Consider the following 21,842-nt stretch of genomic DNA (forward strand, 5'->3'; position numbering starts at 1 on the left):
TGTGGGTGCTCAGTCCGTACATGTTCGTTACCCTGATTTATTATTGCTTGATCTTTGTTAAGCCTTTTAAACTAAACAGGGGCAGGTGTTTTGACAGAGGAGCCAACATGCCACGTGAGACACCTGCATCCCATATCAGAGTGCCTGGTTGGGAAGACGCACTTCCGGGTCTACCTTCCTGCTAACGTGCACCCTGGGAGGCAGCAGATGATGGCTCACGTACTTGGGTCCCTGCCACCCACGTGGGAGATGTGGATGGAGTTCCTGGCTCCCAGCTTCGGCCTGACCCAAACCTGGCTGTTGTGGGCATTTGCGGAGTGAACCAGTAGATATAAGATTTCTCACTGTCAGTCTCTGTCTGTCCTTCCAATAAATAAAAATACTTTTAAAAAAATGCACAGAAGCTAAAGCCCTGCCTTGGAAAGATCAGAGTCTCAGCGAGACTGACAGTGATGAGTGGGGAGGTGGTGATGCGGGGAGCAGGCAGATTGATTGATTGATGGATCTGGGTTTCCCTGGAGGGGCCATTCAGGGGACACTCCTTGAGGAGCTGGGTTGTTGCTTTTCATTTACATTTCACATCCACAGCAAATAATATTTTACCATAAGCTCCTCCCATGCAATATCTGGAACATACCTATGCTAAAAATACATTTATCCCGGATTCCGATATTTTTATTTGCTAAATCTGGTGGCCTAACACTGAGTTACTGGACAGATAATGCTAAGAATATTCCAGGCCGAGGGACCACAGTGTGCAAAGGTACGGATGGAGAGAGAGGGACTGAGGGCCATGTGGCTTCCAGCGGAGGGGCCAGGAGTCCAGCTGTGCCCACAAGTAGTTCCTGCCTGGTAAGTGCCAGGAGTTCAAGCATAGACTCTGTCCTGGCTATGAAAGCTCAGGGGAGGCGGATACAGACAAAGCAGGAAATGGAAGCAGAGGGCAGTGTGGACAGGTGGAGCTGCGCAGGTGCCTCGGGAAGACCCAGGGAGGGTGACAGCCGTGCAGAATGAAGCTCTCCCTGGGGCAGGCACCATGCTGGGTGCTCCTGGGGCCTGGGCTTCCCCATCTCAAGACCTGGTCCCCCTGCCCTCCTCTCGTTAATGAATTTCCATTCATCTTTCAGATCTCAGCTTAATCATTTCCTCATCCAGGCTCTCCCTGACCTCCCGCTGTCTGGATCAGGTCCCCCTGCTTGTATGGCTGTCCTTACCCACTGGATTGCGACCCTGTAGGAGAAAGGGCCACATCTGTGTTTTCATCGCCCTGCCTCCCCACCACCCCCCTTATGCCATGAAAGAGAAATGAGTGTTAAATGAATGTATGAATGATGTTTAAACTTCAAACGTTTCTGCTAGGTTCTGTTTTTTTTTTTTTTTTTTTTTTTGACAGGCAGAGTGGACAGTGAGAGAGAGAGACAGGGAGAGAAAGGTCTTCCTTTTGCCGTTGGTTCACCCTCCAATGGCCGCCGCTGCAGCCGGCGCACCGCGCTGATCCTGGCAGGAGCCAGGAGCCAGGTGCTTTTCCTGGTCTCCCATGGGGTGCAGGGCCCAAGCACCTGGGCCATCCTCCACTGCACTCCCTGGCCATAGCAGAGAGCTGGCCTGGAAGAGGGGCAACCGGGACAGAATCCGGCGCCCCAACCGGGACTAGAACCCGGTGTGCCGGCGCCGCAAGGTGGAGGATTAGCCTATTGAGCCACGGCGCCGGCTTTTTTTTTTTTTTTTTAAACAAGATTTACTTATTTATTTGGAAGAGTTACACACAGAGAAGGAGAGGCAGGGAAAGAGCAAGAGAGAGGTCCTCTATCCGCTGGTTCACTCCCCAATTGGCCGCAACAGCTGGAGCTGTGCCGATCAGCAGCCAGGAGCATCTTCCAGGTCTCCCACACCGGTGCAGGGGCCCAAGGACTTGGGTCATCTTCTACTACTTTCCCAGGCCATAACAGAGAGCTGGATCAGAAGTGGAGCAGCTGGGACTAGCACTACAGGTGGCAGCTTTGCCCGCTGAGCCACAGCACCAGCCCCTCTGCTAGGATATTGATACACACTTCATATTGCATTATTTCCCTTTGAGTACAAAGCAGAACCCTAAGTAGTAGGCACCATCAGCCTTGTTTGCTGGGCGAGAAGACACACGATGGTTCCATCAGAATAGGGCACCCAGGCACTCGCCAAGCTCTAAGCCACTTCCTCATTGCCCTGCAGTCGTTCAGCCTTCCAGTTGTGGTCCCTGGGTAAGCAGCATCAGCATTACCTAGAATTCTAGCAAGACAGATTCGTGGGCCTCCTTCCAGCCCCACTGGGTCAGAAACGGGGGTGAGGGGTGGGCTGCACTTAGCAGGAGACCCTCCGGGTGACTGACCATGCAGGGTAGGAGTCGCTGAGTCAGGTGGCGGAATGTTCAGACAGTTGGAGGTGCTTAAAATCAACCCGGTAAGCCAAGTCAGAGGAGGATGCCAGAGTTGGAGGGGGTAGCTTTCGGCAAGGCGGAGAAGAGCCCGTTCCCTCTCTCTCAAGGATGGCCAGAGTCATTTCCAGGTGTTAGCTGCAGTGAGGGGAACCTCCCCCAAGGTTGCCAGGTGTTTAGCATTTGTCAGGAGATGAACACGTTTTGACGATTTCGTTGAACTCCTTAAGGAAGAAACTGCTAAAAACCCAGGGAGAACCTAAAGAGCAGACACATTTACAGACCAGAGTACCGAGATGGATGCGCACTTGGAGGCAAAGCCGGTTTCTCCACAGGAAAAGAGCCCAGTGATGCCAGCACACTGCTCATTTGCATATCTACAGGCAAGAATAACTTTCTGCTCCTTCCAGTTTTCTGCAGTTTATAGAGGTGCCCTCCCAAAGAGCCAACAGCAGGTGGCACAGAGGGCTTTGCCCCGCAAGATGCATAGTGTCAGGGCCCCAGCACCGTGCGGTTTTTCCCCGCGTGGGTAATGGGCTGGACAGATTCTACGACCCCAGGTTCCCGTGCTGAAGCGCTAATCCCAGTGGGGGGGTGTCTGGGGGTGAGGTTTGCCGGGAATTGGGATCAGGTGAGGTCTGAAGGGGGCCCTCTCAGAAGAAGAGGAAGGGAGCTGGGGGCTCCCAGCGTCCTCCCTACCACGTGGGGTACGGAAGGAGGTGGGGAAGGCGGGCTCTGCAGCCCCCACCAGAAGCCTCACCTGTGACGTCTTGGTCTTCACTCCCAGCCTCCAGCACTGTAAGGACTGGGTCTGTTGTGTATTTATTTTGTAAAGATGTGTTTATGTATTTGAAAGGGAGGGAGGGATCTCCCTGTCCGCTGGTTCACTCCTCAAATGGCTGCAGCAGCAGGGTCTGGGCCAGGCCAAAGCCAGGAGCCAGGAACTCCATCTGGGTCTGCCACATAGGTGGCAGGGGCCCTAGCACTAGACTCATCTTCCGCTGCCTTCCCAGGCATATTAGCAGGAAGCTGGACTCCAACCAGCACTCTGAGATGCCCATGTTGCAAGTGCTGGCTTTACGCTTTGTAGCACATAGCCGGCTCCTTGTATGTAATGTGTGTATGTATGTGTTTATTATTAAAGATATATTATTTTGAAAGAGCTACAGAGAGAGATCTTCACTCAACTCCCCAGACGGCTGCAATGGCCAGCGCTGGTCCTTGCCAAAGCCAGAAGCTTCATCCAGGTCTCCCACGCGGGTGCAGGGGCCCAAGCGCTTGGGCCATCTTCTGCTGCTTTTCCCAGGCTCATTAGCAGAGCTGGATCAGAAACAGAGCAGCCAGGACTCGAAACGGTGCCCATATGGGATGCCGGCACTGCAGGCAGCGGCTTTACCTGCTATGCCACAGCACTGGCCCCTGTAACGGAACATTGTGCGTTGTCTATACTGCATACCCTTCCCTGTGCTAGCCTCTCATTTCTTTGAGAAGCCTTGGAACTCTGTGGTACCAGTGCAAAACGATTTTTGCCTCTCCACGTGCAAATTAATTCCGTCCCCTGGTGGGTCAGTCCTCATCCAAGCCGGCTGTGTGTCCGCTTTCAACCTTGCTGTATCCCATATAAACGCATCCTTTGACTTAACTTTTGGAGCGGTGAGTACATCTGCCTGGCTCCCTTGTTTAATGAAAGAATTAGACGAGATATTTAACACGTGTTCATGGCAGGGTTTTTTTTCTTTTCTTTTTTTTAAATTAACCTTCTTGCCAGGTTAATCTGACGGCCCCGACCCTGTGAGCGGTCTCGCAGCCCCGCGCAGGCAGGCTGTGTCCCCGGCTCGGGGCGGTGCGGGGGCGGGGCCTGTTGGTGGGCGGGGCCAGCCGCGGCCCCGCCCCCGTCACGTGCCGACCGACGCCTGCCGCGTCGGCAGCTCCGGAGCGCGCAGGAGGCTGTGGCAGCAGCTGGGAGGCAGGGGCAGCGGCGGCCGCAGCTGCGGGGCTGGGCTGATGGCGGCGACGGCGGTGGCGACGGGGACTGGGGCTGCGGCGGGGACCGAGTCGTCCGGGGGCCCTGCGGGGCCGGCGGCGGCGCTGGAGCTGTGGCTCAGTGAGTAGCCGGCGGCACGGGTCAGCAGCGGCACGTGAGAGGCCTCGCTGCCCGGCGCCCCGGGGGGGCCTTTCTTCGGCCGGGCTCGGCTGCTGGAGCCGGCGCTAGCGGAGGACCGGCCCCGGGGCCCTGGACGCTGCCGGGGCTGCAGACCCCTGCTGCGCGGGGCGCCCCACTCGGCAGCAGCGAGCGCCGGCGGTGAGCTCGCCTCCGTGCCCAGCGCTGTGCCCAAGGCGCTGCAGCCATTGTTAGCCATCGTCGGCGCTCCGGAGACGGCCTCGATTGTTCGCCGCGTTCGTTGTGCGCGGGGGGCAGTGAGGCCCGAGGGGGCCCCGCCGTGCTGGATACGCAGCCTGCCCGGGACCTGAGAGGTCAACAAAGGCCTTGATGCCTTTTGTGTGCATTTATCCGGTCAGACTTATGCTGCGGTCTCCTGTAGGCTTTCTGGAGTCCTGGCAGACTGGGATTCGTGAGTTGTCTCTCTTTTACCGGTGAGGAAGTGAGCCTGGAAAAGCATATAAAGACCCTGCCCCCCCACCCCACCCCACACACCAGCACCACTTTGTATTGGGCTATGAGGCGCTGAGGATATTGGGGTGCGTAGCCTGGCGTCCTGGTTCTACACGAGCAGCACCTGGTTAACGGGAGTGGGGCGAGGGGCCGCTGTGGGAGGAGTGGGTGCATTTCCCCGGGGGCTGTCACAGCAGACACAGCCCTTGCAGAGCGAGGCATATGGAAGAGAAGGTGCACCCCGGCTGGGGACAAGACCGGCGGGGGGGCTGGTGGGCCTCAGTGGCGGAAAGCCACTGTGTTCTGCCCGGGTGTGTTGGGGGCTGCCCGGCAGCGGTCCGCTGGAGAAACTGATCCAGCAAGCTCATTACCGGCTGCAGCCTGCAGCCCAGTGGAACTGGTTAGGCGGGGCTGGACTTGGGGCCGAGAGGAGATTAAACACTCTCGGGGTAGTGTTCAGAGGGCCAGAGTGGGGACGAGGTAGTAGGAATGGTTTTCCCAGACACAATCAGCAGCTCCGGAATGGAGGCCCGAGACCAGGAGGCAGCTAGGGTGGATCCCAGGGTTCGGGGTCAGGTAACTGATTGTTGGAGAAGCCTCACCTGGGAGGAGGAGCTGGCTTAGGAGGAAGACTGCGGTTTGGAGTGCTTGCCGCACCACCGCAGAGATGTCTAGGGCAGCAGAGTGGTCCAAAGAGAGGATGCGTTTTGCGAATCTTCAGTTTGCTGGCCTAGAGCTTGTCTGGGAGGCTTTGTGAAAAAAATTTTTTAAGACTTATTAAGATTATAAGGCAGAGAGAGATGTTCCATCTGCTAGTTTACTCCCCAGTTATCAACAATAGCAGCGACTTGTCTAGGCTGAAGCCACAAGCCAGATGTCCCATACAATATAGCAGGAAGCTGGATCAGAAGCAGAGGAGCCAGGACTGCAAGCCCCACTCCACTATGGGATGTGGGCATCCCACGTGGCAGCTTACCCTGCTACACCCCTGCACCGGCTTGGGGATGGAGCCTGGCAATCCCACCCCACTATTTAAGAAACAAGAGAAAAGGGGCTGGCGTTGTGGTAGAGTGGATTAAGCCACTGCTTGCAACTCTGGCATCCTATATCAGAGCATGGGTTCAAATCCCAGCTGCTCCACTTCTGATCCACGGCTGTTGGTGTGCCTGGGAAAGCAGCAGAAGATAGCCCAAGTCCTTAGGTCCTTACTGCCCACCTAAGAGACCCCGGTGGAGTTCTTGGCTCCCGACCCAGCCCTGCCTGTCTGCAGCTGTTTAGGGAGCAAACCAGCAGGTGGAAGATCTGTGTCCCTCCCTCTCCTTCTATTTACTCTGCCTTCAAATCTTGAAGAGAATGGGTAGGGAGAAACCTGGGGAGCCAAGAGCCGCAGATGGGGGTTACAGTTGGTACTTTCGCTGCTGAAAGGTGGAGTGCAAAGGGAAGAGGCGGCTTTGTGCTCAGTAATTAGGTTATGAATGAGACCTCTCTGAGTTGCATGGAGGCAGTCAGTGGAGGAGGCTGCGTCTGTGAGGCAGAGGTGCGCCAGAACTCAGGCTGCGTAAAATAGTTAAGTCGTGGTTCACCCGGGAGGAGGCAGTGCCTGGACTGAGGCTGCCTAAGCAGCAGGATTCTTGAGCCTCTTGGGGGCAATAGCCTGTAGTTGCTAGCTGGGCCCTCCAGGCTTCGGAGGAAGGCTAAAATCTGCATGTTGAACATTGTCTTTATTTTTTTTTTTTATGTGAAAGGGGAGCGGGTGGTGAGGGGGGAGTTGGGAGTGAAGGAGTTTGAAAGGACAAAGCAACACGGAGTCTGTGGGCCTGCTCATGTTCCTTTGGGGACCCCCTGGCCCCAGCTCTCGGTCCGGTGCTGGTTTCCCTCCGCAGAAGGTCCTGCCAGAGCAGGAAGAGGTGTCTGGGCCTCCCAGAGAGGAAGGGCAGCTTTCACTTCTGAGCGTTTGGGGGAAGGAGATCAAGATGGCTGCACACGGAGGGAAGTGTGTCAGTGCCACAGCTGCAGCCGCGGGAGTGTTGGGGGCCGAGGTAGAATCTGGTGAGAAACGAGAGAGCCCCCGTGGGCATTTCCCCACCTCTGCGCGGCGGCCGTCGGGGCCCTGCTGATCGCATGTTGCGCAGTTGTCCTGTTTCCCAGCTGCCCTCGCTTTGACCTGCTGGATCCCAGTAATGCATCTCCCCTTCCCAGTTTTCCCTGGCCGGGTTTCCTGGGGAAGGGGGTGGAGCTGGATCCCCCTCCCCCCCCCACCCCGGCCCTGAGTCAGGACTCAAGGTGTCAAGTGGACACCAGAAGCATGAAGTGTAGCCTGTGTGGCTCAGTCATTTTTTTTCTTGTTTTTCTTCTGGGAGTAGGCCCGGAGAAGGTGAACCGTGCTCTAAACCGACTCAGGTCGGGAAGTGGGGGAGACCGCAGTCGGACAAGGGCCAGGAGGGGCTGATGACATTGATATGGCCAGAACCGTTGTGCAGTTGAAGGCAGATGTGCCAGGGGTCCAGGCTGGGGCCCGAGCACTGGCCAAGCAAGATGAGAACAGAAACCCTTGGGGTGATGGAAGATCAGAGGCAGGAACACATGCAACACTCTCGAAATAGCGCCCCACGGTGGCAAGCCGTGGGAGCCAGTCCGTGTTGGCTGTGACTGTCATCTCTGGTCTTTAGCTGTAAGGGGCTGAGCACTCGTTTGTTCTGCCTTACCCCAAACACCCAGAGAAAGAAAGAGGCAAAGACCCAGGCTAGGGGTAGGCTCAGCCAGGAGCCCACAGTGTCGCCAAGGTTCGTGTCCTTCCTTGAGTTTTCTCCCCTTTGCTCTCCCTGTCCCTGCTGTGCTGCCAGCAGAAATAACTGATTTTTCCCCTTGATTTGCGAAAGTGGTGGCTTTCCTGCCTGGTGGGCCAGCCTGGGCCATGTGACCATCTTGGAAGGCAGAGGACCAGGAGGAAGAAATATGACGATGCAGAGACCTGGGGTGGGCTGGGGAGTGAGAGCAGACCCATCTGAGCCTTGGGCCCAGAATCGAGGAGGGGTTGTTCCCCAGAGGAACACAGGGGAGCTGTTAGCAGAAACTTGTGCCTTAAAAATGTGAACAGTGGGGCTGGCGCTGTGGCGTAGTGGGTTAAGCCATCACCTGTGATCCCGGCTTCCCATATGGGCACTGGTTCATTGCCGGCTGCTCTACTCTCCATCCACCTCCCTGGGAAAGCAGCCTGGGAAAGCAGCAAAAGATGGCCCATGTGCTTGGGCCCCTGCCACCAATGTGGGAGACCCAGAGGAAGCTCCTGGCTTCAGCCTGGCCCAGCCCTGGCCATTGCAGCATTTGGGGAGTGAAGCAGCAGATGGAAGATCTCTTTCTCCCTCTTTATAACTCTCCCTCTCAAATAAATCTTTAAAAAATAAAAAATACAGTGGCTTCCGTGCTTTCTGGTTCCCTACCTCCCCACCCCCCATCTAGTGGGTTTTGGTCCTTGTTCTATGTGACTAGAGGTCGCTGCCTTACCTGTCCTGCCGTGTGGAGAAACTGGAGTTAGCCAGCTCCCTGCTGGTGGGGAGCTTGGATGTCTCCAGTCTGTTCTTAATCCCAGCACTCCGTTCTCTTGGTCTCTGGATCGCGACTCCAGCTCTTGGTAGTGCTGCCAGGAGGAAGCAGCTTAGTAGAAAGTCCAGTGCCCAGTGAATTAATTCATTCCTCCCTCCCTCCCTCCCTCCCTCCCTCCCTCCCTCCCTCCCTCCTTCCCCCTTCCTTCCCCCTTCCTTCCCCCTTCCTTCCCCCTTCTTTCCTCCTTCCCTTCCTCCCTTCCCCCCTTCATTCTTCCCTCCCTCCCTCCCTCCCTCCCTCCCTCCTGTCTTCCCGCAGCCCCACTTTCTCGCCTCCCATGAGGCTCTGAGGAGGTCTGGCTTGCAGTCTATTTATAATCCGGATTGCTTGTGGGCTGATCTCTTTCTCCTCTTTCTTGGAGCCCGGCCTAGGGTATTCCCGGGGGGATCCTGGGGTGGGGGGTTCCGTGCACTTGGGGAAGCACTCCCCACGCGGTGTCTGTTGCCGAGGGCCTGCATCTCGGGGTGACTGCTTCCCCATAGCCGTGGGGCTCCTAGTGCTGGAGCCGGGACCCTGGTGGGTGTCAGCTGGTGTGAGACGATTGGGCTTCTGAATTAGTCTGCCTTGGATGAACGTGTTGCGCACGGCCAGAGGTCTCAGCTGTTATCTTAATCCCCTGACCGTCCTCACCAGCTCCACATGAGTCGTCCACACGTAGCTTTTGTTAAACAGCTACGGAGGGTCTTCAAAAAGTTTGTGGAAAATGGAATTAAGTTTATCTTGGTGCAAGGAAATTTTTTTTTTTTTGACAGGCAGAGTGGACAGTGAGAGAGAGACAGAGAGAAAGGCCTTCCTTTGCTGTTGGTTCACCCTCCAATGGCCGCCGCAGCCGGCGCACTGCACTGATCCGAAGCCAGGAGCCAGGTGCTTCTCCTGGTCTCCCATGGGGTGCAGGGCCCAAGCACTTGGGCCATCCTCCACTGCACTCCCGGGCCACAGCAGAGAGCTGGCCTGGAAGAGGGGCAACTGGGACAGAATCCGGCGCCCCGACCGGGACTAGAACCTGGTGTGCCGGCGCCGCAAGGCAGAGGATTAGCCTATTGAGCCACGGCGCCGGCTGGTACAAGGAAATCTTGAAATCCATGCCTACAAGGGGGTCTGAGTAGTTCATGGAAAATATGTATTTTGAAAACATTATGCATAGATTTCAGAAATTTTTATACCAGAATATACCTTTTTAAAAGATTCTTTACTTATTGGAAAGGCAGAGTTACAGAGAAGGAGAGACAGAGGCAAGAGGTCTTCCATCTGCTGGTTCACTCTTCACATGGCTGCAGTGGCCGGGCTGGGCCAGGCTAAGAAGCCAGGAGCTTCTTCCAGATCTCCCATGTGGGTGCAGGGGCCCAAGTACTTGAGCTATCTTCCGCTGCTTTCCCAGGCCATTAACGGGGAGCTGGATGGGGAAGTGGAGCAGCCAGGATTCGAACTGGGACTCATATGGGATGCCGGCGCTGTGCTGCAAGCCGGGGCTTTAACCCACTATGCCATAGCGCCGGCCCCCAGTACTTATCTTTTAATTCTATTTTTTCTCATGAGCTTTGCGACATCCCCGTGCGTAGGGCAGTAGTGTGGTACTTGACAGCCCTTTGCTCCGCCCTGGTGCAGAGAAATAAATCGCCTTGTCTCGGATGGCCATTCTCAGTGCCCTGAGGACGTGATCATCACAAAACAGATTCTTCTGGCTAGGTCCGTGTGGCTCCTTGCTGCTCCCTGGAGCAGGTTGGTACCAAACAGACCTGGTCAGAGGCAGCTGCTAGTCCCTGGGGCTTGTATTCCTGGAACCTCTCACCGTGGTCTGGGATCCAGTGAAACAGCCTCCTCCTGGCAGTGACCATGTATCTGGCCAACTGGCCAAACGCTGCATGGTGAAAGATGGACCGTTCATCCATCCGAAGATAGCCACACCAGGACCGTAGCATCTAGAGGGCTTCCTGCCCTCAGGGACCTGTGAACTTCCAGACAGGAAAGTAAAACTGGTTCTCTGGAGAGGCCCTGTCTTTGTCAAAACACTGCAGACTGAAAGGAAAATAAACAAAACCAAACCCTGCAGGCTGTGGTGGCACCGCAAGGGCAATTGAAACCTCAGGGCCCTGGGGACCAGGCACCCTTGGGACAGACTGTTTGCCTCTGCTGTTTCGCGTTCGTGTGTACAGCTGGGTGGGGTGGGGGGGTAAGGGCAGTCTCTGACACCAACCCCAGTAATGCACAGACCCTTGGCATGGTGCCTGGCCCACAGTAAAGAATCTCCCAGAATGGCAGCTCTTACTGTTAAGTTTTGAGCTGTAATCATCATGACACAAGTTCTAGCAAATAAGAAACTTCACTTGCTCTTGAGAGACCTCCGTGCTGCGTGCCTTGACTGAGGGTTCAGGACGTGACCGTGTCCCTTCTCTAAAAGGCGGGTGCCTGTTGGTGCTGGTGGCAGGCGTGGGGGGAGAGGGCCGGTTTCTCCCAGGTGAGCTAGGTCCCTACCTGCCCTTCCTTGCCTCTAGATGTGTTGACATGTGAAGGTCAGAATTCCCTTGAAGTGGCAACCTTGACCTTGCAGTGAACTGAAAGGGAAGCTGGAATGGTGTAGAATTACTTGGGGTGACTGAGATGCAGAATCTAAGAATCGCTGCTTTACATAATTTATTTGGCATAGGTCCACAGACAGTCTGACCTCCAGGCTTTGGGTTCTGACTTTTCAGCTGTATGTTGAATGTATTGGAATACTAAGTGCATTTTCAACTTAACAGTGTCTCTGACTTGCAGTGGGTGTTTGGGGATATAACCCCATCATAAGTCAAAGAGTGAGGTATTTTGCAGCTGTGGGTCAGGTTGTGCCAAATTCTTTTATTTATTTGAAAGATACAGTTACAGAGAGGGAGAAAAAAAGAGACAGACAGCCAGTTCTTCTGTCCACTGGTTCATTCCCCAAATGGCTGCAAAGGCCAGGGCTGGGCCAGACCAAAGCCAGGAACTTCATCTGGGTCTCCCATACGGGTGCAGGGACCTGATTACTTGGGCCGTCTTCCACTGCTTTCCCAGGTGCATTAGCAGAGAGCTGGATTAGAAGTGGAACAGCTGGGACTGGAACTGGCACCTGTAAGAGATGCGACTTCACCCACAATGTCAAGTTCCATAGGGAATGCATGGGTTCTGTAAGGTGTAATAGACGAACCGTGTGTTAAGATAATAGCAGTAGCTGTTCTTGATGGGTTATACTACTGTATCGAGGATTTCAGGCCATCTCAAACTGCTCAGCAGCCTGAGGGGGGCGGGCCGTTTTACTTACATTTGGGGAAACTGAGGCTTGGCATCCAAGCATGCTGTAACTAATAGGAGGTGGAGCTAGAGAACCCCCCAGAAGGAAGGGAGGATAGCTGTCCCCTTGGGGGGTGGGACAGAAGCAAATCCAGGACGTCTTTATGAGAGGGTGGCGTTTTAGGGGCCTGCAGGGTGGGTAGGGTCTCAGCCATGCAGCAGGGAAGAGCCCAGGAGGAGTGAGAGGCTCCTGCGAATGGATCACTCGACCTCCTCGCTCCACTTGGAACTGAGTCAGTGGGGGCAGAGCAGGCAGTTGCGTGTCCTTTGAGCCCTGCTGTTGCCACACGTGACTTCCTCATGACGGCGGCATGAGAACAGTCCAGAGAGGCCTGTGCTCCTGGGTGATCAGAAGGGAGGGGGCGGGGCTGTCTCCCAGGGGAGCTGGAGGAAGCGGAGTGGAAGTTTGGGCAAGAGGAATAAGAACCACAGCCCTGAGCCTCTCGGCCTCGTGTTTCCAGAGCAGGGGCTGGGTGGCCTAGGCCAGGCCGGGCTTCACGGGGGACGTCGGAGTTTTCTGAGAGGCCAGGACAAAGACAGTCTTCCCGTCACACAGCAGAGAACCTTCCGGCTGGTCTCAGCCTCCCAGAGGCACCAGGATGGGGGCGTCCTAACCTGGGACGTGAGGAAGGCAGGCCAACCCCTGCTTTCTCAGGGCGATAGCTTGTTAACTGATTTGTTCAGCCAGCAGGCATGGCTGGTGCCGACACCATGCCTGGCAGGGGTAGGTGGCCCAGGCCCGGTCCCCTGCCCCCTGCAACTACTCCTCTGTGACAGGAGTATGTGGTGATGGGGAGGGGTGTGTGTGTGTCTTTGCATCGTACTTTCTCTGTAGCTGTGTTTTTATTTTCTTGACAGACAAAGCCACAGACCCAAGTGTGTCGGAACAGGACTGGGCAGCCATCCAGAACTTCTGTGAGCAGGTCAACACCGACCCCAACGGGTAAGGTGGAGCCTCCCACGTCCCGGTTTGGGGGTGTCCCAGGCAGGCGCAGGCCTTTGTCTTGGGTCTGTGCTAGGCTAGGACTTTCCCCCCCTACTCTGTGACTTAATAGAAATGGTAGTTTTCCAAAACCGGCAAATTTGTTTTTTTAAGGTGGTCATTTGCAACTGTTAAGTATTTAAAAATATTTTTAAGTAGTGTAACAAAACACTAAGGCTGAGGAGGGCCTCGTGTTCCTGCTAGAATGTAGCTTGCTGACATCACTGTGCTGGCCATAATTTAAACGTAGTCTCATGTGTGCAATACAAACCAGGGAATGGGCACGGTTTTATTGAGCTGTTTCCTACACATCTGGATGGGAACCGAAGCATCCAGTTACTCATCCAGATGTTTCAGCTCCGAGCTGCTTTGAAGTGAGCCCAGAGCTTGGTCACACTTCCTGCATGGGACCTGGCTCTGTGTGGGGCCGGGTGCTGGGCACATGTGTTTTGGCTTGGGCGCAAGGGGTGCTTGCCGGGGTGGCAAGGGTAGATGGGAGTTGGCCTGGGCCGAGACTCTTGCATGGGACCTGCGCGGGGACTCCAGCTCCTGGGAGGGAGGCGCTTTAATTGCGTGTCCTTGGCTAGACCGCTGGGTTTGTTCCTCCTGGCCAAAGTCCAGGTCTTCCTGTCTCCCCTCAGACCGACACATGCGCCCTGGCTGCTGGCCCACAAGATCCAGTCTCCGCAAGAGCGGGAATCACTCTATGCCTTAACGGTGAGTTTGGCTTGCCCTGTCCTGATGCCGGAGAGGGCTCTGCGAGGGACTTTGTGCGCGCCCTGGTCCTGCCAAGGGTTCACCCTCAGGGGACTTGAACAGCAGGCTGGAGGACGTGCTGGGCCCGGCTTTTTTTCTTTTTCTAATTTGTTTGTTTGAAAGGCAGAGTGGCAGAAGAGGAGAGACAGAGAGGTTCTCCTTCCACTGGCTCACTCCCCAAATGGCCACACTGGCTGCGACTGAACCAGGCTGAAGCCAGGAGGCTGAAACTCCATCCGGGTCTCCCCCATGGGTGGCAGTGGCTGTGGCATAAGCTCTGGGGCCATCTTCTGCTGGTTTCCCAGGTGCATTAGCGGGGAGCTGGATCAGAAGCAGAGCAGCCAGGACTCAAGCTGCCACTCCGCTATGGGGTACTGGCATTGCCAGTGGCAGCTCAACCCACTGTGCCACAGTGCTGGCCCCAGGAAGGGTTTGCTTCTATTTACCCTTTTTAGACCGACACTGACAAGTTCAAGTACCCGTAGGGCCAGACTGGTGACACAAATGAGTGAAACCATTGAGTGTGGACCACACAACAGGGAGTCTAGGTGGGGGTCTGTGCCCAGGAGCAGCCCGCGGCTGCCAGGCCCGAGTTTGGACCTAGAGATGCTAGAACTTCCTGTGTGTGTGTGTGTGTGTGTGTGTGTGTGTGTGTGTGTGTGTTTCTCCCAAGAGAAACTGAAATCAGATTTTTATATGAAGTCTCTGGATATTTAAGGTTGATCACAAATTTGACAGGTTGGAAACCGCAGTGCAGGCCAGGGGAAACAGGCAGGCTTCACTTGCCTCATGGGTGCCAGTGAGTGAGCCGGCTGGCAGGGCTGTTTTGGGCACTGGGTACCAGGTTTCTGCCTCTGGGGAGGGGCTGGTTCTTGGACCAGTTTCACCTGCCCTCAGGGTCTCTTTCCAAGAGACCTGCACAGCTCCTCCCCCGCCCCCCTGCCATTTCCAGGGCACTCACCTGGCAGTTACAGCCAGATTGAATAGGTACTGGGTCTTTCCTGATCAGAAAGCGACCCCTTCCTCGGACGCATGCTCGTCCTCGTAGGCCCGAGGAAGGGCTAGCCGTGGGCCAGTGGCGTCGGCAGCAAAGGCTCATTGGCTTGCAGTTGAGCCCTCCCGTCACGGGCCCTGTGTCGTGCAGGTGCTGGAGACGTGCATGAACCACTGCGGAGAGAAGTTCCACAACGAGGTGGCCAAGTTCCGCTTCCTGAACGAGCTGATCAAGGTGTTGTCCCCAAAGGTGAGGGCCTGCGCACGTCCCCGCCTACTGTGCCACACCCACACCCAGCCTTCCAACTCCCATCACCTTTCTCGGGCCAGGGGCAGATTTGCGCATGGAAAGAACCTGCCCACCTGTCTGTAGCTCCTGGGAGGAAGTCTGGCAGGTGACAACGCTCTCCTCCCTGAGGCGGGCGGCGACCCCTGCCCCGCCATTGCTAGTGTTGAAGCTTGGGGCTGGGTGTCAGTCGGGAGGTGAGGGGCTTGAGCTTAGAGGCACAGGCACCCCGGGTGTGACTGGAAATGTCGTGCCTGCCTAGGATTTACATCTTTCCTCCTGGCACTGTCCTGGCTCTGCATCGCGTGACCAGCATCGATTGAGCCAGCCATTGTCGCATCCCAGCAACAGTTCTGACGCCTCCTGTGCCACCACAGATTCAGGGTTCCCATGAGCCCTCCTCCTCCTGGGGTGTCTCAGCACACAGGGAAGCACTCTGCTTTCACTGTTTGATTGGAAAGGATGCAAAGGCAGCAACACAAGGGGCAAGGTCTTTGTGCTGGGGAAAAGGGGGCACAGCTCCCCGTAGTGTGGATGAGACTTTGACCTAGGCCCATAGATGGTTGGCTTTATTTTGGAAACAAAAGGATTTTTTTGTTTGTTTTGTTTTGTTTTTTGTTTTTGTTTTTGTTTTTTTTCTTTTGATAAATGAGAGGCAGAGAGAGAAAGTACACTCTCATCCACTGGCTCATTGCCTAGATGCCTGGAGTAGCCAGGAACTCAGTCCAGGTCTCGCACATGGGGACAGGAGCCAACTACCCGAGCCATCACCTGCTGCCTCCCAGGGCCTGTATTAGCAGGAAGCCTGGAGTCGGGAGCCATGGTTGAGAATGAGACCCAAGGTGCTCTGATGTGGGACTTGGGGGGGCTGTCTTAACCTGTGTTTTAATAACCACACTGAACCTGCACCCCTCTCCCGGGCTTTAATTAGAACAGTCCTGGAGATTGAGTCCTTGAAAGCCAGGAAGGGTTTGGGCTGAGTGCCGTGCGATCTACCTCTAGTTCAACCTGGAGTCCCAACCAGCCTTGGGCGGCTCAGACAGCCCAGACATGGAAGTGTCAGCTGAATGTTTCTGAAGTCCCTTCCACCTGTCGTTTCCTTTTCCTTTCAGTATCTCGGGTCCTGGGCCACAGAAAAGGTTAAAGGAAGAGTCATCGAGATACTCTTCAGTTGGACGGTCTGGTTTCCAGAAGATATCAAGATCCGAGATGCTTACCAGATGCTCAAGAAGCAAGGTCTGACTCTGGTGTTTGTGTTTCCTCTTGGTGCCGTGCCCTTTCTTCTTGCTCTTTCACGTGCCTTGTAATTTTTTGTCGAAAGCTAGACATTGTGTGCAGGACAGAGCCTGAGGTAGGAAGTCTCTGTCCTTGCCAGGGAGCAGACTGCCTTCTGGCAGGCAGGGGTTGAGCTGAGCTGGAGAATTCCTGTTGTTGCTGTAGCTGCCCTCGCTCTACCAGATCTGATTCCAGTAGGGTTAGTTTGTGTGGAGGTCGGGGGTTGATTTCCTTGAGTGTGCTTCTAAGTATCTGCTCCCCTCTGGGCTGCGTGTCTTCCTTCTGCTCTGCTCCCTGAATGGGGTCTTTCTGCATGCTGTTGACTCTCAGCACCAGAGCCTGCCTCAGTCTTAGGTGGCACTGTTTCTGTAGGTTTGGGCTGGATGCATCTGTGATCCCGCCCTACCCCAGCTAGGCCTGGGCCCCAGGACATGATCCCTGCCCCTCCTCAGGGCATTTCCTCCAGCTGCAGCAGGGTTCCTACCAGTGCTCTAAGGGCTGCGGGGTTTCTAACACCTTTGTTCTGTGGAGAGAGAGAGAGGCAAGCAGGGAGGGATGGGTGGATTTAGCGGGGCTTCAGGCCTGTTTGTTTGCTCTCTGAGGCCCTGGCAAGGCTGGTGGGGAAGCCCTTGCTTCCTTTGTGTTGCATCCCCCCGAAGTTTTATGTTTTCTCTAGGTCACACTGGACTGTAGGGCATTTCTAGACAGCCCTAACTGAGTTATTCTATGGCTATCAGTGCTTGTCCACCCCTGGAGGCGCTGTCCTTTTCCTTAGATTTAGGAGAGTCGGTTGTTGTCCTGTGATCTTGGCTCCCTGATGGACCCAGGGAAGTCGTGAGTTCGCAGGTGGTGCAGCGTTGTGCTGTTATCACAGTGGGGGTGGTGCCTTTACCTGCCTTGCTCACCCTGTCCGGAAGCTGGGAGTCTGCGTTTCTTTTACCTTGGGCTCTTCAGAAGCAGGACCCAGGCTTGGGGTGGGCTGTTTTCTCCTGCCACATGCGCTCACTTTACAGTAGGTGCATGGTCAGGGATTCCACAGTGGTTCCTGGGGCCTGCATGGTTATGGAGCTGCACAGAGGGTCAGTGCTCGTGTAGCACAAGGCCCACGGGCTGCGGGCCACGGGTCTAGCTCTGATGCCTCTGACTTTGTGGTGGTTTCTTGGGTCTCCTGAGAGATGCTGCCAAGCCTGAGTCCTGCCATGCTCACCACCTTCTACCAGTGCCAACAGCACTTTCCCAGCGGGGTATCGGGAACCAGGACTTTCCCAGGGGGGTATCAGGACCTAGGGCTTTCTGGACTTGTCCTGGGTCCTGCTGAAGGCACTGGGTGCCCATGTCAGTAACTTAACTTTGTGAATTACATGTTTTTAGGGATCATCAAGCAAGACCCCAAACTGCCAGTGGATAAAATCTTACCCCCACCTTCACCTTGGCCCAAGAGCTCCATCTTCGACAATGATGAAGAGAAGTCGAAGGTGAGGACTCCGTCCTGGCGGCAGTGGCCAACGTGGAGGCTGAGCAGAGACCCCGTCTCTTGGGGGCTCTCCCCCAGAGTGGCCTCCAGTCCCTGAAGCCACGTGTTGGGACTGTGTGGGGAGGTGGGCTGAGTTCTGCAGGTGTGTACTGCATGGACGGGCCAGGTGCTGCTGTGCTTTGTGTCCTCCTTGTCTGTGCGAGGGCTCTGGGGGAGGAGCTCCTGACGATGACCATGGGTCCTGGCCAGGTTGTATGTGACCCTGGGGGGAGCAGTGGAAAGAACCAGTTGTATGTGGGCTCAGTTCTCTCCAAGGGCCGTTGCCCTTCCACTGTGGCCTCTTGGAATTGCTGGTTTACAGTCATCAGTAAGGAGAGGGAAGGGAGAAAGATGGCTGAGAATTAGGCCGAGGGGCCGGTGTTGTACCGCTTGTGACACCTGCATCCAGTGTCAGGGTGCAGGTTCGAGTCCTGGCCATTTCCCTTCAGATCGGCTTCTTGTTCATGCACAAAACAGAGAAAGGAAGCCTAGGCCAAGCCAGGGGATAACTGGGTAGCACCTGTGGGCAGGAGATGGCTTCAGCACTGGTGCTAGGGGTTTTTCATCATCACCACTCGTGTTGGTCACGAGGTATGGTGGCATCTGGAAAGCTCCGTGCATGCATGCGTCTGGTAGACGCTGCCTTCCGGCCACAGCCTTTCCTGCACCTGCTCTTGGTGGCCACCAGGTCGCTGTGGGCAGGGCCAGCAAGGCTGGTCCGGGGCCTGGCTGCCTGTCGCACTGCTCCTCTCCTGCTTGTGCCCTCATGTCTGCAAAGGGTAGCAGAAGCTAGGAAGGAGACGTGGTGTTGGAATCCTGTGTCCCTGGGGCTCAGTGTCCCCCCCGGGTCTGCCATCCCTCCAAAATCGGGTTTGTCCTTCATGCCAGGCATCCTGCCAGGACCTGGGGACAGAGTGACAAGTGAGGTCTGTCCCATCATAGAGCCCGTGGTCCGTGGCAGCCTCGACTCTCTCCGTCTTCTGGGCCAGACAAGTCTGGTGGGGGTGCATAAGCCCTGTCCTGTGGGCTGCCCCAGTGATCCTGCCGTCTTCCCGCCAGACGTCAGTAGCACTCGCTCCCCGGTTCTGACGGCTAAAGCTGTCCCCAGATGCCGCCAGGTGCCCCCCCCCAGGGGGATATAATCCTGCCACCCCCTTCCCCATTGAGAACCACTCGCCCACGTCGTAGCATCACTGTGCCGTCTGCTGAGATCACACGTGCCACATGTGGGCTGCCGCTGTGCGCGCTGGTGTAAAGTGCGTGGCTGCCTGGACCGGAGGGACTGGGCTCCACCTGCCCTTGCTGTGCCCTCTCCTCAGCTCCTGACCAGGCTGCTGAAGAGCAGCCACCCCGAGGATCTGCAGGCTGCCAACCGGCTCATCAAGAACCTGGTCAAGGAGGTGGGCGTCTTCCCCACGTGGCACGTGGCAGGGGCTGAAGGATGGTGTATGTGGGGGAACGTGTGGGTGACCCGTTGGCTGGGAGAAGGGCTGGCCTCGCAGCCCTGAGCTGGGCCACCTGTGGGCTTCCCAGGGTCCCGAGGCAGGGGTCGAGCCACCGTCCCTCCCAGCCACTTCTGTCCGTGGTGCCCGGGACAGGGACTGGTGTGGACAGAGGCCGGGGTTGGGGAGTCTGCCTTAGAGGCATTGAGGCTGGCAGCGCCGAGAGGCCACCAGGCCCCTGTTCTCTGCCTGAGGGATCCTGAACTGGGGGTGGTTCCTTCGCCCACCGCGTGAGCACCTCCACTCACTTAGGTCTGGGGACTTCCCCTCACCCCGATCCTGTCCAGACTCCACCCGGGGCTTCTGCTCCCTCACGCCCGTCTCCCCCTCCCTCCCAAAAGGAGCAGGAGAAATCGGAGAAGGTGTCGCGGAGAGTGAGCGCGGTGGAGGAGGTGCGAAGCCACGTGAAGGTGCTGCAGGAGATGCTGAGCACGTACCGCAGGCCGGGGCAGGCCCCGCCCGACCACGCGGCCCTGCAGGTAACCTCGCGGGGACACACCCGCGACGCTCCTGGCACCCTCGGGAGAGTAAAGGCGCCTGTCGTCCCCTAACTTCCTCTGCTCACTGTCGCCCGGCCCCACGCAGCCACTGTTTGCTTTCTGTTCTGATTGCTCCTGTAGCCGCGGCATGGTCCAGCGCGTACCCCGTCTTACTTTTGTCTGGCTTCTCTCTCTCGTCACGTGACATCCGTTCCCCTCGTCCTGTGTACCAGTAGTTACCTGCACGAACTCGCCTGCTGGGGAGCATCTGAGTTGTCCGCAACTTTTGAGGGAGTAGAGGTTGAGCTGATGTATAAACAGTGTACAGGATCCCGCGTGAACACAGATCTTCACTTCTCTCGGGTACACAGCGCGTGGGGAAACAAGATCACATGCTAAATGTAGAGTTAACTTCCGAAGAAACTGCCCAGCCATTTCCCAGAGTGGTTGTATATTTCACGTCCCTGACAGCAGAGTGTGCCAGTTCCAGTTCCTCCATGTCAGGCGTGTGCTGAGCGTGAGAACTTTATTTGGAGATCATTCACAGAGCATAGATGCCGTCGTCACCACTATCTAACCTGACGTGAAGCCTAGAAATCCTGTGCATCGGTGGGCCCTCCCCTAGCCCCTGGCAAGCACTCATCCGCTTGCTGGGAATGGACTCTCCCGTTTGGACATCACGTAACAGTGGAGTCTTGTGGCCTTTTGTGGCTGGGTTCTTTCACGTCTTTCCTTGCCGGGGCTGAATAGCGCGCCACTGTCCGGCGAGACCGCGTTGGCCGATGCAGTCATCGGCTGAAGGGCGTCTGGGTTGCCTGCATTGCTTTGCCGTGAGGAGTAATGCAAGTTTTGCTGTGAACGGAAGCCTTGAATCCCCTCGGGTATCTACCTAGGGCTGCTGGAGCCTGGGTGGCCATATATTGTGCATTTGGAGGAGCTGCCAGGCTGTGCTGCAGGGCAGCTGCAGAGTAGCCGTCCCCAGCAGTCCTGGGTTCCAGCGCTCACGTCCTGTACCCCCCACCACCCCTGAAGTGGTGTCGCGTTCTGGTTTTCTTTCCCTCTGGCCTACGCTGAGCATAGCGAGCATTCCTTTGGGTACTTACTGACCACTTGTCCATCTTTGGACAGATGTCTGTCCTGTTCTAGATACAAGTCGATTTCTTTTCTCCCTTCCTGTGGGTTATCTCGGCACTGTCTGAATAGTATCTTTTGAAGCACAAAGGCTTCTGATTTCAGTGAAGTTCGGTTTGTGTGTGTTTTTCTTTGCCACCGGTCCTTTTGTGTATCTGAGCAGCCCAGGGAGCCTGTCCAGGCCGCCACTCTGATTTGCTCTGTGTGTGTGTGTGTGTGTGTGCACACATGCACGCCCTGCTCTCTGCCTCCCCCTGCAGGTGGTCTGCTTCCCATGCATCCGTTCCTGTTTGCACAGGAGAGGCGGCCTTTGCAAAACTCCTTTGTTTACCTGACCTTCCATTTCACAGGGTCAGCACGAGTGAATTACAGGTTCCTAACAGGACAGTGTTTGACCAGCATGTCTCCTCTGTCTGCGGCTGGCCCGGGCAGCTGTGAGACGGGGACCGTGCAGAGCTGGGGGAGACTCTCGCTGGCCTTCCTCTGGGGACGGAGGGGACAGTGCTTGGGGGGGCTGCGGAGCCCCCTGCCTCACGTGGGGAGGCGGCAGCAGGTGTCTCGGGGAGGTTCTTGGCGTGCTGAGCTCTCCCTCAGCCACGGTGAGAGCATGGACGAGGAGAGAGGCAGCACGGAGAGGCAGGCCTGGGGCGGACAGACGGGCGGCTGGGCCGTGTCTGTCCTCGGCAGTGTGAGGCGGGTGCTGTCCCCGGGATGGGGAAGATGACACAGTGTGGGTGTGGCTGAGGGGAGCCTGGAGTGCGCATCGTGGGCGGGCTGGGCCAGAGGGAACGCTGGTGCCAGTCGGGACGGGGGAGCTTGGTGTGAGTGTGAGGGGTGGATGCCATCCCGCTGTTGGAGCCGTGGCAGCCGGGGCAGGGCGAGGAGCCTGCAGAGGGGTCACTCCTGTGTACTCAGAGATGGTGGGCTCTATGCTGAGCCGAGGTCTTTGGTTGTGGTTCTGACCTGCTTTTACTGGTAGCCCAGATTTTTCC

The 21,842-nt window shown here is 56.4% G+C and overlaps 2 protein-coding genes and 1 long non-coding RNA gene across 3 annotated transcripts in view; 2 read left to right on the forward strand and 1 right to left on the reverse strand.

The window, feature by feature from the left end:
- EARS2 (glutamyl-tRNA synthetase 2, mitochondrial) overlaps window positions 1-12,876 on the forward strand; it is a 39,527-nt gene extending 26,651 nt beyond the window's left edge. The window contains exon 10 of the transcript XR_007920137.2: window positions 12,792-12,876. The gene's annotated coding sequence lies outside the window, so the exon portion shown is untranslated. The remainder of the gene's footprint in view (window positions 1-12,791) is intronic.
- LOC138847036 (uncharacterized) lies at window positions 1,713-8,667 on the reverse strand. The gene is made up of 3 exons (XR_011384653.1): window positions 8,529-8,667; window positions 5,627-5,773; window positions 1,713-5,019 (listed from the first exon to the last, which is right to left on the reverse strand). It is a non-coding gene; the product is annotated as an uncharacterized lncRNA (long non-coding RNA).
- The window catches only part of GGA2 (golgi associated, gamma adaptin ear containing, ARF binding protein 2), a 33,912-nt gene continuing 13,786 nt past the window's right edge, over window positions 1,717-21,842 (forward strand). Inside the window, exons 1-8 of the mRNA XM_008257876.4 lie at window positions 1,717-4,514; window positions 12,792-12,876; window positions 13,557-13,632; window positions 14,816-14,914; window positions 16,063-16,186; window positions 17,597-17,700; window positions 19,058-19,138; window positions 19,582-19,719. Of these exons, the coding sequence (XP_008256098.3) occupies window positions 4,415-4,514; window positions 12,792-12,876; window positions 13,557-13,632; window positions 14,816-14,914; window positions 16,063-16,186; window positions 17,597-17,700; window positions 19,058-19,138; window positions 19,582-19,719 (807 nt within the window). The 5' untranslated portion in view covers window positions 1,717-4,414. The remainder of the gene's footprint in view (window positions 4,515-12,791; window positions 12,877-13,556; window positions 13,633-14,815; window positions 14,915-16,062; window positions 16,187-17,596; window positions 17,701-19,057; window positions 19,139-19,581; window positions 19,720-21,842) is intronic.

This window comes from Oryctolagus cuniculus, chromosome 19 (genome assembly GCF_964237555.1).
Source record: "Oryctolagus cuniculus chromosome 19, mOryCun1.1, whole genome shotgun sequence".
Classification (NCBI taxonomy): domain Eukaryota; kingdom Metazoa; phylum Chordata; class Mammalia; order Lagomorpha; family Leporidae; genus Oryctolagus; species Oryctolagus cuniculus.